Source organism: Oncorhynchus mykiss, chromosome 2 (assembly GCF_013265735.2).
Source record: "Oncorhynchus mykiss isolate Arlee chromosome 2, USDA_OmykA_1.1, whole genome shotgun sequence".
Classification (NCBI taxonomy): Eukaryota; Metazoa; Chordata; class Actinopteri; order Salmoniformes; family Salmonidae; genus Oncorhynchus; species Oncorhynchus mykiss.
In genome coordinates, this window is record NC_048566.1 from 28,623,769 (window position 1) to 28,637,847 (window position 14,079).

General features: G+C 44.1%; 1 protein-coding gene across 5 annotated transcripts in view; it reads left to right on the top strand.

Moving 5' to 3' along the window:
• The window catches only part of LOC110485836 (triple functional domain protein), a 149,798-nt gene that overhangs the window by 86,236 nt on the left and 49,483 nt on the right, over nt 1–14,079 (top strand). For all 5 annotated transcript variants that reach the window (XR_002468004.2, XM_021557031.2, XM_021557045.2 and 2 more), the window contains 5 exons: nt 1,241–1,363; nt 2,886–3,077; nt 6,928–7,097; nt 7,488–7,662; nt 13,797–13,992. Coding sequence is in view for 4 of the 5 variants with exons in the window: in XM_021557031.2 (XP_021412706.2) it covers nt 1,241–1,363; nt 2,886–3,077; nt 6,928–7,097; nt 7,488–7,662; nt 13,797–13,992 (856 nt within the window). In the remaining variant the exon portion in view is untranslated. The remainder of the gene's footprint in view (nt 1–1,240; nt 1,364–2,885; nt 3,078–6,927; nt 7,098–7,487; nt 7,663–13,796; nt 13,993–14,079) is intronic.

A 14,079-nucleotide genomic window follows, 5' to 3' on the forward strand; every position in this document is an offset into this window, starting at 1 on the left:
CCCTCTCTCTCTCTCTCCCCCTCTCTCTCTCTCTCTCTCTCTCTCTCTCTCCCTCCCTCTCTCTCTGTTTCTCTCTCTCTCTCTCTTTCTCTCTCTCTCTCTCTCTCCATCTCTCTCTCTCTCTCTCCATCTCTCTCTCTCTCTCTCTCTCTCTCTCTCTCTCTCTCTCTCTCTCTCTCTCTCCCTCTCTCTCTGTTTCTCTCTCTCCTGATACGTACTAGTTGCCATGGTAATCCAATTTACTGCCACGTAATGTGTTGCGTGTTCCATATGTCCCATAGAATGATGCGCTCTAAGAGGAGAGACCTTGAAAAACCACAATCAAAATCCTGTTTATTCTTCTATTCAGCAATAATAGTGAGATGAGGCAGCTGGCCACCCATCTGTTCAATAAATAATAAGGCCGTTATTAACTGAGATATATTATCACAGTCCATAGAAAGGCTGACACGTTGGTCTGTAGTGGATTATGGATTTCTTCATCCATGTTTCCTTATTAAAAGTACCAGGCTGTTTCCCAAATAACACCCTATTCCCTACATAGTGCACTACTTTTGACCAAAACCTTATGGACTAGGAATAGGGGGCCATTTGAGACGCAGACCCCGACTTGGCACAGTGATGCAGAGCAGAGGGTAGAGGGTGGGTCTGAACTGGGAAGGCATTATGTTATGGCAGCAGCCTTGAACAGAACAGGGCCGTCTGTAGAACTGTCCCAGACACAGTTCGTCAGGCTGAAAGTCCCAAAGCTCCCCCTTGTGGCGCAGCACATCAGATCAGCGCATACAGACCAATAATGTCCCTGTTCATAGGCTAGTAGTCACCATACCTGGGTTCAAATAGTATCTGTTTTCTTGCAAATGCTTCAAGCATTTAATTGAGCCTGCATGCAGTGCTGGGGGTGCATTTTCGGGACTAGCCTATTTAATTGGTTCCATTGTAGCCAGCAGGCAGGCTCAACCAAACGCTCAACGTATCTGATTCCAAGTAGCGACTATCCTAAGGCCTATCACTGTACACATATGTTGTGATCGAGCATGTGCTACATCTCTCTAGGGTCCTAATAACAGCCTTTATTAGACACGGCTCTGGCAAACCCTCTCTGTACCAGGGGTATTTCAGTCTCTCACTCTCGCCCCTGTGTGTGTGTGTGTGTGTGTGTGTGTGTGTGTGTGTGTGTGTGTGTGTGTGTGTGTGTGTGTGTGTGTGTGTGTGTGTGTGTGTGTGTGTGCGTGTGCAGGTGCTGGACTGGATAGAGAACCATGGTGAAGCCTTCCTCAGTAAGCATACAGGAGTGGGGAAGTCCCTACACAGAGCTCGGGCCCTACAGAAGAGACACGAGGACTTTGAGGAGGTGGCCCAGGTGAGCTGGGACAACATTCAGTAACTGAGTAACATAACAACATTCAGCAACTGAGACATAAACTGAACAAGTTCCACAGAGATGTGACTAACAGAAATTGAATAATGTGTCCCTGAACAAAGGGGGGTCAAAATCAAAAGTAACAGTCAGTATCTGGTGTGGCCACCAGCTGTTATACATGTAAGTACTGCAGTGCATCTCCTCCTAATGCACTGAACCAGATTTGCCAGTTCTTGCAGTGAGATGTTACCCCACTCTTCCACCAAGACACCTGCAAGTTCCCGGACATTTCTGGGGGGGGATGGCCCAAGCCCTCACCCTCTGATCCAACATGTCCCAGACATGCTAAATGGGATTGAGATCATGTCTCTTCGCTGGCCTTGGCAGAACACTGACATTCCTGTCTTGCAGGAAATCACGCACAGAACGAGCAGTATGGCTAGTGGCATTGTCATGCTGGAGGGTCATGTCAGGATGAGCCTGCAGGTAGGGTACCACATGAGGGAGGAGGAGGTATTCCCTGTAATGCACAGCGTTGAGATTGCCTGCAATGACAACAAGCTCAGTCCGATGATGCTGTGACACACCGCCCCAGACCATGACGGACCCTCCACCTCCAAATCGATCCCGCTCCAGAGTACAGGCCTTGGTGTAATGCTCATTGTAATTGCCTTGGTGTAATGCTCATGTAATGCTCATTCTTTCGACAATAAAAGTGAATCCGACCATCACCCCTGGTGAGACAAAACTGCAACTCATCAGCAAAGAGCACTTTTTGCCAATCCTGCCTGGTCCAGCGACGGTGGGTTTGTGCCCATAGGCGACGTTGTTGCCAGTGATGTCTGGTGAGGACCTGCCTTACAACAATTGTACAAGCCATCAGTCCAGCCTCTCTCAGCCTATTGCGGACAGTGTGAGCACTGATGGAGAGATTGTGAGTTCCTGGTGTAACTCGGGCAGTTGTTGTTGCTATCCTGTCCTACAGGTGTGATGTTCGGATGTATCTATCCTGTGCAGGTGTTGTTACATGTGGTCTGCCACTGCGAGGCCGATCACTTGTCCGTCCTTTCTCCCTGTAGCGATGTCTTAGGCGTCTCACAGTACGGACATTGCAATATATTGCCCTGGCCACATCTGCAGTCCTCATGCCTCCTTGCAGCATGCCTAGGGCACGTTCACGCAGATGAGCAGGGACCCTGGGCATCTTTCTTCTGGTGTTTTTCAGAGTTAGTAGAAAGGCCTCTTTAGTGTCCTAAGTTTTCATAACTGTGACCTTAATTGCCTACCGTCTGTAAGCTGTTAGTGTCTTAACGACTGTTCCACAGGTGCATGTTCATTATTTGTTTATGGTTCATTGAACAAGCATGGGAAACAGTGTTTAAACCCTTTACAATGAAAATCTGTGAAGTTATTTGGATTTTTACGAATTATCTTTGAAAGACAGGGTCCTTCTTTGCTGAGTTTATAATTACCTGTAATGTGGCAGTCCGCATAATGTCTCTTCTAATGTCCCCCTATCCAGAACACCTATACTAACGCTGACAAGCTGCTGGAGGCAGCAGAGCAGCTGGCCCAGACAGGAGAATGTGATCCAGAGGAGATCTACCAGGCAGCCCACCAGCTAGAGGACCGCATCCAGGACTTTGTACGTCGCGTGGAGCAACGTAAGGTCCTCCTGGACATGTCTGTGGCCTTCCATACTCACGTTAAAGAGGTACGAGTCTGGGTCCCCTTATAGGCTTATACAGTAGATCTGTACCTGTTGAAAAAACTGTACTAATGAAAGTTATTGTTGTATTCGATCTACAGTATGTCTCTAGTCAGGGCTATGGCTCAGAGTCTATTAAATTGCATGAATCTGAGTGTGAAACGACTTGAGACCTGCCAGCTAGCTGTTGTAATATTGATACCCCTCTAGAGGTGTACTGACATCTGGTGTAGATGTTCTCATGGTAGGGCTGTGTGAGGGTTCTCCCCTGCTCACCCTGAGGAAAGTTTAAGTTCAACCTTTAAAGGAGTTCAAACTCCCCCCTCGTCCCAGCCCAGTTAGGGTTGTGAAAGAGATGACAGCCAGCCAGGGTAGTAAGAGGTACAGGAGTTTAGCGACATGAAGAATTTATTACATCAGTACGGGCACACAACAGAGTGGAAGTGTGAGTGTGTGTGCTTGCGTGCATTATATTGTATTTATAAAACGGTTGGGTCTAATCCTGAATGCTGATTGGTTAAAACCACATTCCAGCCAGTGTCTTTTCCATAAGTTACCACCGGCTAAATCTATTACGATAAAATTCCTAATTACTCTGTTCCATCTGACTGCGCAATCCACTTATAAAATGTATCTCCACTATAAAAAGCATCTAGACATTATCTCACATTTTTTTTATGCTAACATTTAGTTTTCAACAGAGGAGATTTGTATAAACCTTGCTGTATGTCTCTCCGACATTTGCAACATTGTTTAAATGTTCAAATTCCTTCTGTCACATTAGTAATGAAGGTGTCGGGAGTCAATTGTTGGGATGAGACAGACAGGCAACTTTTTTGAGACAGTCGAAGTCATGAATTGACATAAATTGTATGGATATATACAGAGAAATATCAATAGAAAACAGGTCAAACGAAATGAAGTGCAGCTAGTTTGCAGTCTTTCCAGCTTCAGTTTGAAGAGATTGTGTTAGTTGTGTTGTTGGCTAGCTCCTCTGAACAACAGTGTCCTGATGAGAGAGCACACCTATGCTAGGTGAAATCGCGCATCATCAAATCAAATCAAATTGTATTGGTCACATACACATGGTTAGCAGATGTTAATGTGAGTGTAGCGAAATGCTTGTGCTTCTAGTTCTGACTGTGCATTAATATCTAACAAGTAATCTAACAAGTTCACAACAATTACCTTACAAGTGTTATGGAATTAATAAGAATATGTACATATAAATATATGGATGAGCGACGGCCAAACGGCATAGGCAAGATGCAGTAGATGGTATAGAGTACAGTATACATATGAGACGAGGAATGTAGGGTATGTAAACATTATATAAAGTGGCATTGTTTAAAGTGACTAGTGATACATTTATTACATCCAATTTTTAATTATTAAAATGGCTAGAGATTTGAGTCAGTATGTTGGCAGCAGCCACTCAATGTTAGTGATGTCTGTTTAACAGTCTGATGGCCTTGAAATAGAAGCTGTTTTTCCTGCTTTAATGCACCTGTACTGACCTCGCCTTCTGGATGATAGTGGGGTGAACAGGCAGTGGCTCGGGTGGTTGTTGTCCTTGATGATCTAGGTGTAGGTGTCCTTGCCCCTGGTGATGCGTTGTGCAGACCTCACTACCCTCTGGAGAGCCTTACGGTTGTGGGCGGAGCAGTTGCCATACCAGGCGTTGATACAGCCCGACAGGATGCTCTCGATTGTGCATCTGTAAAAGTTTGTGAGTGTTTTCGGTGACAAGCCAAATTTCTCCAGCCTCCTGAGGTTGAAGAGGCGCTGTCTTCACCACGCTGTCTGTATGGGTGGACCATTTCAGTTTGTCTGTGATGTGTACGCCGAGTTACTTAAACCTTTCCACCTTCTCCACTACTGTCCAGTCGATGTGGATAGGGGGGTGCTCCCTCTTCTGTTTCCTGAAGTCCACGATCATCTCCTTTGTTTTGTTGACGCTGAGTGTGAGGTTATTTGCCTGACACCACACTCATTAGTTCAATGTTATGGATGTATCCAAATAAATGTCACTAGAAAATAGCTTAAACAAATGCAAATGCAGCTACTTTGTTGTTATTCTGGCTACACTGTTTGATGTGACTGTAAGTTAGCCGTTATTGGCTAGCTAGCAAGCAAGGCATAAGAATGTTGCCAGCCAATGGAACATTTAGAACAAACGACTGCATGGATACAGAACAAAAAGACTTAGATTTGGGTATGTCATTTTAGGCAAACATTTTTTAAAGGGGCGGATCCTTAAGAGTGGGTTACGTCTCTGGCAACCGAACCGATAGAATGAACGACCAGCCAGCTTGGGTAGCAACCCTAGATTTGAGTCGGGACTATATGTTGTGGCAGTATGAATAAATTCATCAAAATAATATTTTTATTAAAATATGTAAATCATTATTTGAACATGTCGGTAACCCGTAATATAAAAGTGATAATGCCCTCGAAGCCGGTGTTTGGAGTATAAATTGGCACGGTTTGCCGGCACTCTAACACCCGTGCGTGACTCTGACACTGACATATAGGCATCTTTTCCTGAGCGTAACACACATCTCCAACAGCCTAAACATCTTCCAAACACCTAAATATCCTCCAAACACCGTATTCTCGGGCATCATCACTTAATGATGTGTCCTGTGACAGTGGATGGGCTGCCCAAAGTGACTCTGACACTGACATATAGGCATCTTTTCCTGAGCGTAACACACATCTCCAACAGCCTAAACACAGTGCCTTCCTCCCCCTCTACTCTCTTCCACTAGACTAGAGCCTCTAGCTATTGCCACAATTTAAGAAGCTGTTCTGTTTCTGAAATGCCTTCTATTCAAAGCTGTAATTTGGCATGCCTTTATTTGTGGTGAAGATTACATGTGTGTTGTGTTTGAAAGGTTTCCCTTGTAAGAAGGCAGACCTTTGGAATGAGTGTTTCTTCCCATTGTTCAATGATGTGGCTGAGAGAGAGGTGGCAGTTTTACCTATAGAGGTGGTGCTTCTCTGTAGTCTCCTAAAAACAACATGAAGCTTTCATGAGAACGTTAACTTGCAGTCTGTGTTGTTTCAATCAATGTCATTTGTTTAGGCATTAATGAACAGCATTAACCTTTCTGTAAAGGTTCTGTGCCAGTGCACTGTACTTTACTCTGTGTGCTGACATTGATATCATCTTTACAGTGCATGACTCACACAGTGGTTGGTGGTGGCCTGATATTCATATGAATTCATCATTTCTTTTATGTGTCCATATGGTGTACTAATTAATATCCATCTGTTGTATAGAGGTGGTTGGATTAGGCCCGGTTCCAACTTTCCTCCTCTGTTCTTAGCCAGTGTCGTGTTTGCCTGTCCTTGTGTGTTATTATAGAAAAATAGAGCTGTATGAACTGGAACAAAACACATTTTTGGTCTCAAATGGCATACTATTCCCTACATAGCACACTTATTTTGAAAAGGGCCCTACGGGAGCTGGTCAAAAGTTGTGCACTATATAGGGAATAGGGTGACATTTGGGATGCAAGGAAAAAAAAGCGGTGGGTAGTAGATTGGGCAGGGAGGGTCCGACATGCTGGTACGGGTGCTTTGGTTTGGGCCACCATGCCAATATAACCAGATGGTTAATCCTGCCACAATGACTCAATGCAGCTCCCTCCTTCACTCCTCTTTCTCTCCCTCTCTCCTCTGCTTTTCATTTGTCCATCTTTACCTGCCTCTCTGTGTGATAGCAGTCTTCTCCTTTACCTTTCTAGTGTGTTTGTGGCGTAACAAGTTGCTCTCGTGTGATTGGCCGGCAGACCTCTTACTGTATTTCTGATTGGCCGCCTGGGTTGTCTGTCACTGTGTGCCCATGCAGCTGTGGACGTGGTTGGAGGAGCTGCAGAAGGAGCTGCTGGACGATGTGTATGCTGAGTCTGTGGAGGCGGTGCAGGACCTGATCAAACGCTTCGGCCAGCAGCAACAGACCACCCTGCAGGCCACTGTCAACGTCATCAAGGAGGGAGAGGACCTCATCCAGCAGCTCAGGTAGCTCACAGCGCACTCATCCTCTATCCTAAATTCACCCCTTCTACCCTCCATAGAAATATCGTATCCCCTCTACTTTTGTAGATCTGAGCTAATTCACCAAGTAATAAAGGTAGTTTATTTAGAACTGGGCAGCATTGTAGAGCAGTATTACTGTCCCCCTAATCTGCATTTACCCTACCATTAAGAGACATTGATAGCAGCAAAGGTACGCTACTAACTGGCAACAGAGGTGCATTTGAAGCTTCTAAGAGCATGCCGTCTAACACATAATTAAACTCTGCTAGCTGTTCCATCACCTACCATGTTACATGTCGTTCATGATATTGAAAGGAGTGTATTTAATGTGTTTGTTGACCTGTCTAACCTCTGACTCCGGCCTCCACACAGGGACTCTGCTATCTCCAGTAACAAGACTCCCCACAACAGCTCCATGGCCCACATCCAGAGTGTCCTACAGCAGCTGGACGAGGCCCAGGCTCAGATGGAAGACCTGTTTCAGGAGAGGAAGATCAAACTGGAACTTTTCCTGCAGCTACGCATCTTCGAGAGGGACGCCATCGACGTAAGTGGCCCCCATGTCAAAAGTTAATATCGATCAATCTATCAATCAACCAATCTCTCATGTCCTCTATTGGCTGTATCTGACCGGTGTCTTTTCCAGAGAGTTTCTGTAGTAGTTTTATCTGATAGTGTAAGGCCTTCAGTCCCTGCTGAGAGAATCAAAGGACTATTTCTGCTGCTGCTGTTGTTCTAATCTCTCTCTTTCCTGTTACACCATCAAAGGACTGAAGCAGTACAGTGGTTGATTAATGATATGGATTCACATGCCAGAAATTAAGCATTAACTACAGCAGCCTTTGAAATGATAAAGCCTGAACCACTGATATTCATGAAGTAATCATCCCCCTTTCTGGGAAGTTATTGTACTGAGGTGATGACTCATTTAAGGCTGTGTGTGTGTGTGTGTGTGTGTGTGTGTGTGTGTGTGTGTGTGTGTGTGTGTGTGTGTGTGTGTGTGTGTGTGTGTGTGTGTGTGTGTGTGTGTGTGTGTGTGTGTGTGTGCACGTTGTGGTGCAATAACAGGGTCATCGGATAGAGGAGGAGGACGTTTCGTTTTTCGGCACATTAAGTAGACTACAGTGCAGTTTGACATTACAACAAATCACGACATTGCATTCCTATTTCTATTCATTTTCTCATAAAGATTCTCCCAAGGGGAAACCTACAGTCAGTAAAATATCGACCCGTGTTTGGCACACACTGCCTTTTGCCTGTCTGCACATGCAGCCCATCTCACACAGGTGTAATGTCACAATAGTAGTGCAGCAGTCACACTAGTCTGTGTGGTAAGAGACCACAGCTAGACTGGTACAGTATCTTCACCTCAGAGGTGCAGGACAGTAAAACCTTCACATTAGCTGTGATCTGTGGGAGGGACGGAGCGGTATGTCAGTCAGTCAGTCAATATGACACAGGAGAGAGGGAGGGAGAGGTTGTTTTCCCTCTACTCCTCCTCTTCACACCCCTGAGATGCTGTTCCTTCTTGGCTCCCAATGAGGGGTTAGGCAGCAACCTGGTTCAGGTTCAGGTTTGAGGTGAGGCAGAGGCACAGCACGCAGTGTCCCAGTCACGCCCAGAGCAGGATTCCTGTCCTCACGGAGCCAGTCTCCTCTCCACGAGCCAGGAGGAGCGAAAGATGTTGTGTGTACTTAGACTCAGAGAGGTGTTTCTACTCTGCTTTGTGAGAGCAGCTCGGCCCGGTAAGTGGCTCCTGGCGCCTGGGAAGGAGGGAACGGGAGAGAAGAGGAGAGTGGCAGGGGAAGAAAAGATGTTAGAAGGACTAAAGGCTTGTGGTATTTATGCCTGGGATCTTTGCCTCGCTGTCATTCAGCCTTCTGTAATGTGCTTATGAGTTAAGTGAATATGACTCCTACAGAACAGCCAGTAAGACATTTTCAAGAGAGATTAGTGAGTTTGTGATTTTTGTAGCACTTCAGAAGGGTTTTTGATAGGGCTAGGAATTGCCAGGGAACTCAATATACAATATTATCACAATACTTATTATCACGATATTTATGTGCCGATGCAATATGTGTTGCGATTCTCACGATTCTATATGTATTGAGATTCGATACTGGGATTTTATTGCGATTTGATGTTCCAAACATATTGCTCACCATACTGCATGTCTGCTGCAGAGGGACAAGTAGAGAGACATGAGAAAACAAGTGTTGATCAGTCATGGAAATAAAGGTGCTGAAAACAAATTGGCTCCCTATTTAAAAAGAAGATGGAGAACAAGTTATGAAGGAAAAATACTGGAGTTTTGGTGCAGGTACAGCCAACTAGTGCACAAATAATGTTGGCATATTGTCAAAATGATATAGTACGATATATCGTCAAAAACAATAAACCGATATGTAACTGTATCGACTTTCCCCATCACTAGGTTTTGAGCAGAATTGAGGAGAAATAATCTTGGAAGTACAGATATCTTTTGATGTCGTATGTACATGTCTTTAGATGGTTGTTAGTACATGCTGAATACTTTGTGTCCACAGAGCAACTATTACCTGTAGAGGTCGACTAATTAATCAGAATAGCCAATTAATTAGGCCGATTTCAAGTTATCGGAAATCTTTTTTTACACCTTTATTTAATATTTATTTAACGAGGCAAGTCAGTTAAGAACACATTCTTATTTTCAATGACGGCCTAGGAACGGTGGGTTAACTGCCTCATTCAGGGGCAGAACGACAGATTTTCACCTCGTCAGCTCGGGGGATCCAATCTTGCAACCTTTCAGTTAACTAGTCCAAAGCAATAACGACCTGCCTCTCTCTCGTTGCACTCCACAAGGAGACTGCCTGTTACGCGAATGCGGTAAGCCAAGGTAAGTTGCTAGCTTGTTAAACTTATCTTACAAAAAACAATCAATCAATCATAATCACTAGTTAACTACACATGGTTGATGATATTACTAGATATTATCTAGCGTGTCCTGCATTGCATATAATCTGACTTAGCATACAAGCATACAAGTATCTAAGTATCTGACTGAGCAGTGGTAGGCAGAAGCAGGCATTCATTCAAACAGCACTTTCGTGCATTTTTCCAGCAGCTCTTCGTTGTGCATCAAGCATTGCGCTGTTTATGACTTCAAGCCTATCAACTCCCGAGATGGGGCTGGTGTAACCGGAGTGAAATGGCTGGCTAGTTAGCGCACGCTAATAGCGTTTCAAACGTCACTCGCTCTGAGCCTTGGAGTGGTTGTTCCCCTTGCTCTGCATGGGTAACGCTGCTTCGAGGGTGGCTGTTGTCGTTCTTCTTGGTTCGAGCCCAGGGAGGGGCAAGGAGAGGGACAGAAGCTATACAGTTACACGGGCAATACTAAAGTGCCTATAAGAACATCCAATAGTCAAAGGTAAATGAAATACAAATGGTATAGAGGGAAATAGTCCTATAATTCCTATAATAACTACAACCTAAAACTTCTTACCTGGGAATATTAAAGACTCATGTTAAAAGGAACCACCAGCTTTCATATGTTCTCATGTTCTGAGCAAGGAACTTAAACGTTAGCTTTCTTACATGGCACATATTGCACTTTTACTTTCTTCTCCAACACTTTGTTTTTGCATTCTTTAAACCAAATGAATGGGGCGGCAGGTTAGAGCATTGGACTAGTAACCGAAAGGTTGCAAGTTCAAATCCCCGAGCTGACAAGGTACAAAATCTGTCGTTCTCCCCCTGAACAGGCAGTTAACCCACTGTTCCTAGGCCGTCATTGAAAATAAGAATTTGTTCTTAACTGACTTGCCTAGTAAAATAAAGGTAAAAAAAAAATGAACACGTTTCATTATTTATTTGAGGCTAAATTGATTTTATTGATGTATTATATTAAGTTAAAATAAGTGTTCATTCAGTATTGTTGTAATTGTCATTATTACAAATAAATAAAATAAGAAAATCGGACGATTAATCGGTATCGTCTTTTTTGGTCCTCCAATAATCGGTATCGGCGTTGAAAAATCATAATCGGTCGACCTCTAATTACCTGTACATTACACTGTTGACGTTACCTTGTCTGCTTTGCTGTTTTGTTAGACTCTTCTTTCTCATATCTTAAAGCAGTGTTTTAATGAGGTTTCATCAGACCTTTGTGTTATGACAGTTGTTGTTGGCTGTTTGCCTTGTGCAAACCGTTCTCAACCTCAGAAGTGCAGTATAAATAATGGTGTTTGTGCCTGTCTGTGGTAGCAGCCGTGACTCTCTCTCATATTGTCAAAACAAGAGAAGAACTGTTCTGTTATTGACTGAGGCGGTGTAGATCTCAGTATTACAGCTTCTTGAATTATGAAATGACAGATACTTGGTTGACCGTACAGGTTGCTTACTATAGAGCTCTGTCGCATCTTCTAATCAAAAACCATCTCAAAGATACTCAAAAATACTTCTGCCAAAGAACTACTATTGCATGTTGATAATCATGAGAAGTCAACAATCCACATCTATATATCTCCACAGGTCTATGCTTTGTTTATGTGGAAAACTATTATCACACTATGTTGATCCAGTCATCAGATTAGGCTAGATGATAAAGGCTTGCCTTGCTGTTACATTATCTCCAGGTTAAGATCTTAAACAGTGATCAGTGATGGATTAGCATATGGATCACAGCTGAAGGGAGTTTGTGGTTAAGTACTACCGCGTTTTAGTCTCTGACTTGCACATTAACAGTGAGAGTGCACACTACTAAGCCCCCTGTAGCCCTTCCATGAAGCAGCCATACGCTCAGTGAGTAAAAGCTAGCCCTATAGCCCTTACCACATGGAACCCTCCCCTCCACCTCCTCATTCACATGTTCTCCCCCAGAGGACAATACAGTACAGTACAGTACTAGATAATACAGTACAGTACTAGATAATACCATACAGTAAAGTACAGTAATGCACTAGATAATACAGTACAGTACTAGATAATACAGTACAGTACTAGATCATACAGTACAGTACAGTACTAGATAATACAGTACAATACTAGATAATACAGTAGGGAAAGGGAAAGGGGGATACCTAGTCAGGATACCTGGTCCAACTGAATGTATTCAACTGAAATGTGTCTTCCACATTTAACCCAACCCCTCTGAATCAGAGCGTTGCGGGGAGCTGCCATAATCGACATCCACGTCTTCAGCACCCGGGGAACAGTGGGTTAACTGCCTTGCTCAGATTTGGACCTTTTCAGCTCGGGGATTTGATCCAGTAACCTTTCGGTTACTGGCCCAACGCTCTAGCAAGTAAAGTACAGTACTAGATAATACAATACTAGATAATACAGTAGAGTACAGTACCTCATAATACAGTACAGTACAGTACTAGATAATACTGTACAGTACAGCCGGAGCCTGAGGAGCAGAGCAGAGGGTGCAGAGGGCCATCCAGAGGAAATTAAATGGCACAGTGCAGAGAATCAATAATTATTCGTTTCGCAGTACTGCGGTTTGGATTTGAACATTTTCCAATTCCTGACTCGGAACCCTGTCATTCTCTCGTTCCTTTTCTGACTCCTCTTCTCTTCTTCATTGTCAGATGCCTTGAGATTTGATTTCACTGCTCATGTGAATGGATGCAGGCAGCTGTATGAGCCTCTCAATTTCATCCCAGTTATTTATTTTTTACTACATCAGCTGGATAGCCAGCCACCGCTTTAGTTCATGACCCGTATTACTTTTCCATAGTTTCCCCTCGACGACCATCACTCTGGACGCCTTGAATTTCCATCGGCCACATTCTTTACATTTAGCTCTTAAGTATGTGGCTGAGCAGCAGCTGAATGGGATTGTGATCCATGTGTGAAATGGAGACTAGTGCAAGCATGTCTCTCTCTGAAGCATCAGGAAAGCAATTCTGTAAAACAGACAGTGAATTTGTATAATTTAAAGACAAATTGAAATATTAAGCTAGTTATTGTGAGCAGCCATGATATTTCGGATCGGTTTGGCAACAAAAATAATCACCACCCGGCATCTTCCCTCTTGGTCCTTGATCACTACATTGATTGATTGATTTTGATTTCATGCCAATGAATTTGAAGGTAAGCCCAGTCAGGCCCAGCCCACACTGGCATCACAGAGAAAAGACTGACCGAGTACCCATCACTGTGCCAAGGTGGATGGGCGTCATGACTCACCCTCTTTCAGCAAGTGTGCTTGGGTGGGTCCTTAAACAAGTGCTAACATCACAGGCAGACGCTCCATCTACAGTGTTGCCTACAGTCATGCCAGCTAGTCTGGGTAGTCCCTCTATAACCAAGGGAGAAGTGTATCATTATAGGGAACACTAAACACTTAGCTACTGTCTCGAAGATCAGCTTGGCTGGTGTTTTGATATCATTACAAATCCTTTCATTCTGACGCCGATTTAGTTTACACCCCTCTCAGGTCATATTCCACCTAGAGGGTTGGAATAATCATCTGTGTGTGTTTGTACATATGTTTGTCCTGTACGTGCTGTCACCTTTATTTCAAACTAATTTACAGTGATCCCTGTGATCAGTGTTTCTATGTCTATTAGTACACTTCCATTACAGTAGATATTTTGTTGTTGCAGTTGATAGTTTGAGTATCTATAGATCCTCTATCGAGGACTATCCAAATGAAGTGTTAGCCCTTGTCCTTCCCTCACACACTCCCAGATCATCTCAGACCTGGAGTCGTGGAATGAGGAGCTGTCCCAGCAGATGGGTGAGTTTGATACAGAGGACCTGACGTTGGCAGAGCAGAGGCTCCAGCACCATGCTGACAAGGCCCTCACCATGAACAACCTGACCTTCGACGTCATCCACCAGGGACAGGAGCTGCTGCAGTACGTTACAGAGGTCCAGGCCAGCGGTGAGTAGTGGAGAAACACACACGGACGGATGCACACACACATGCACCTTTTCTGTCGTACACTCACACACACCGACACATCGGATG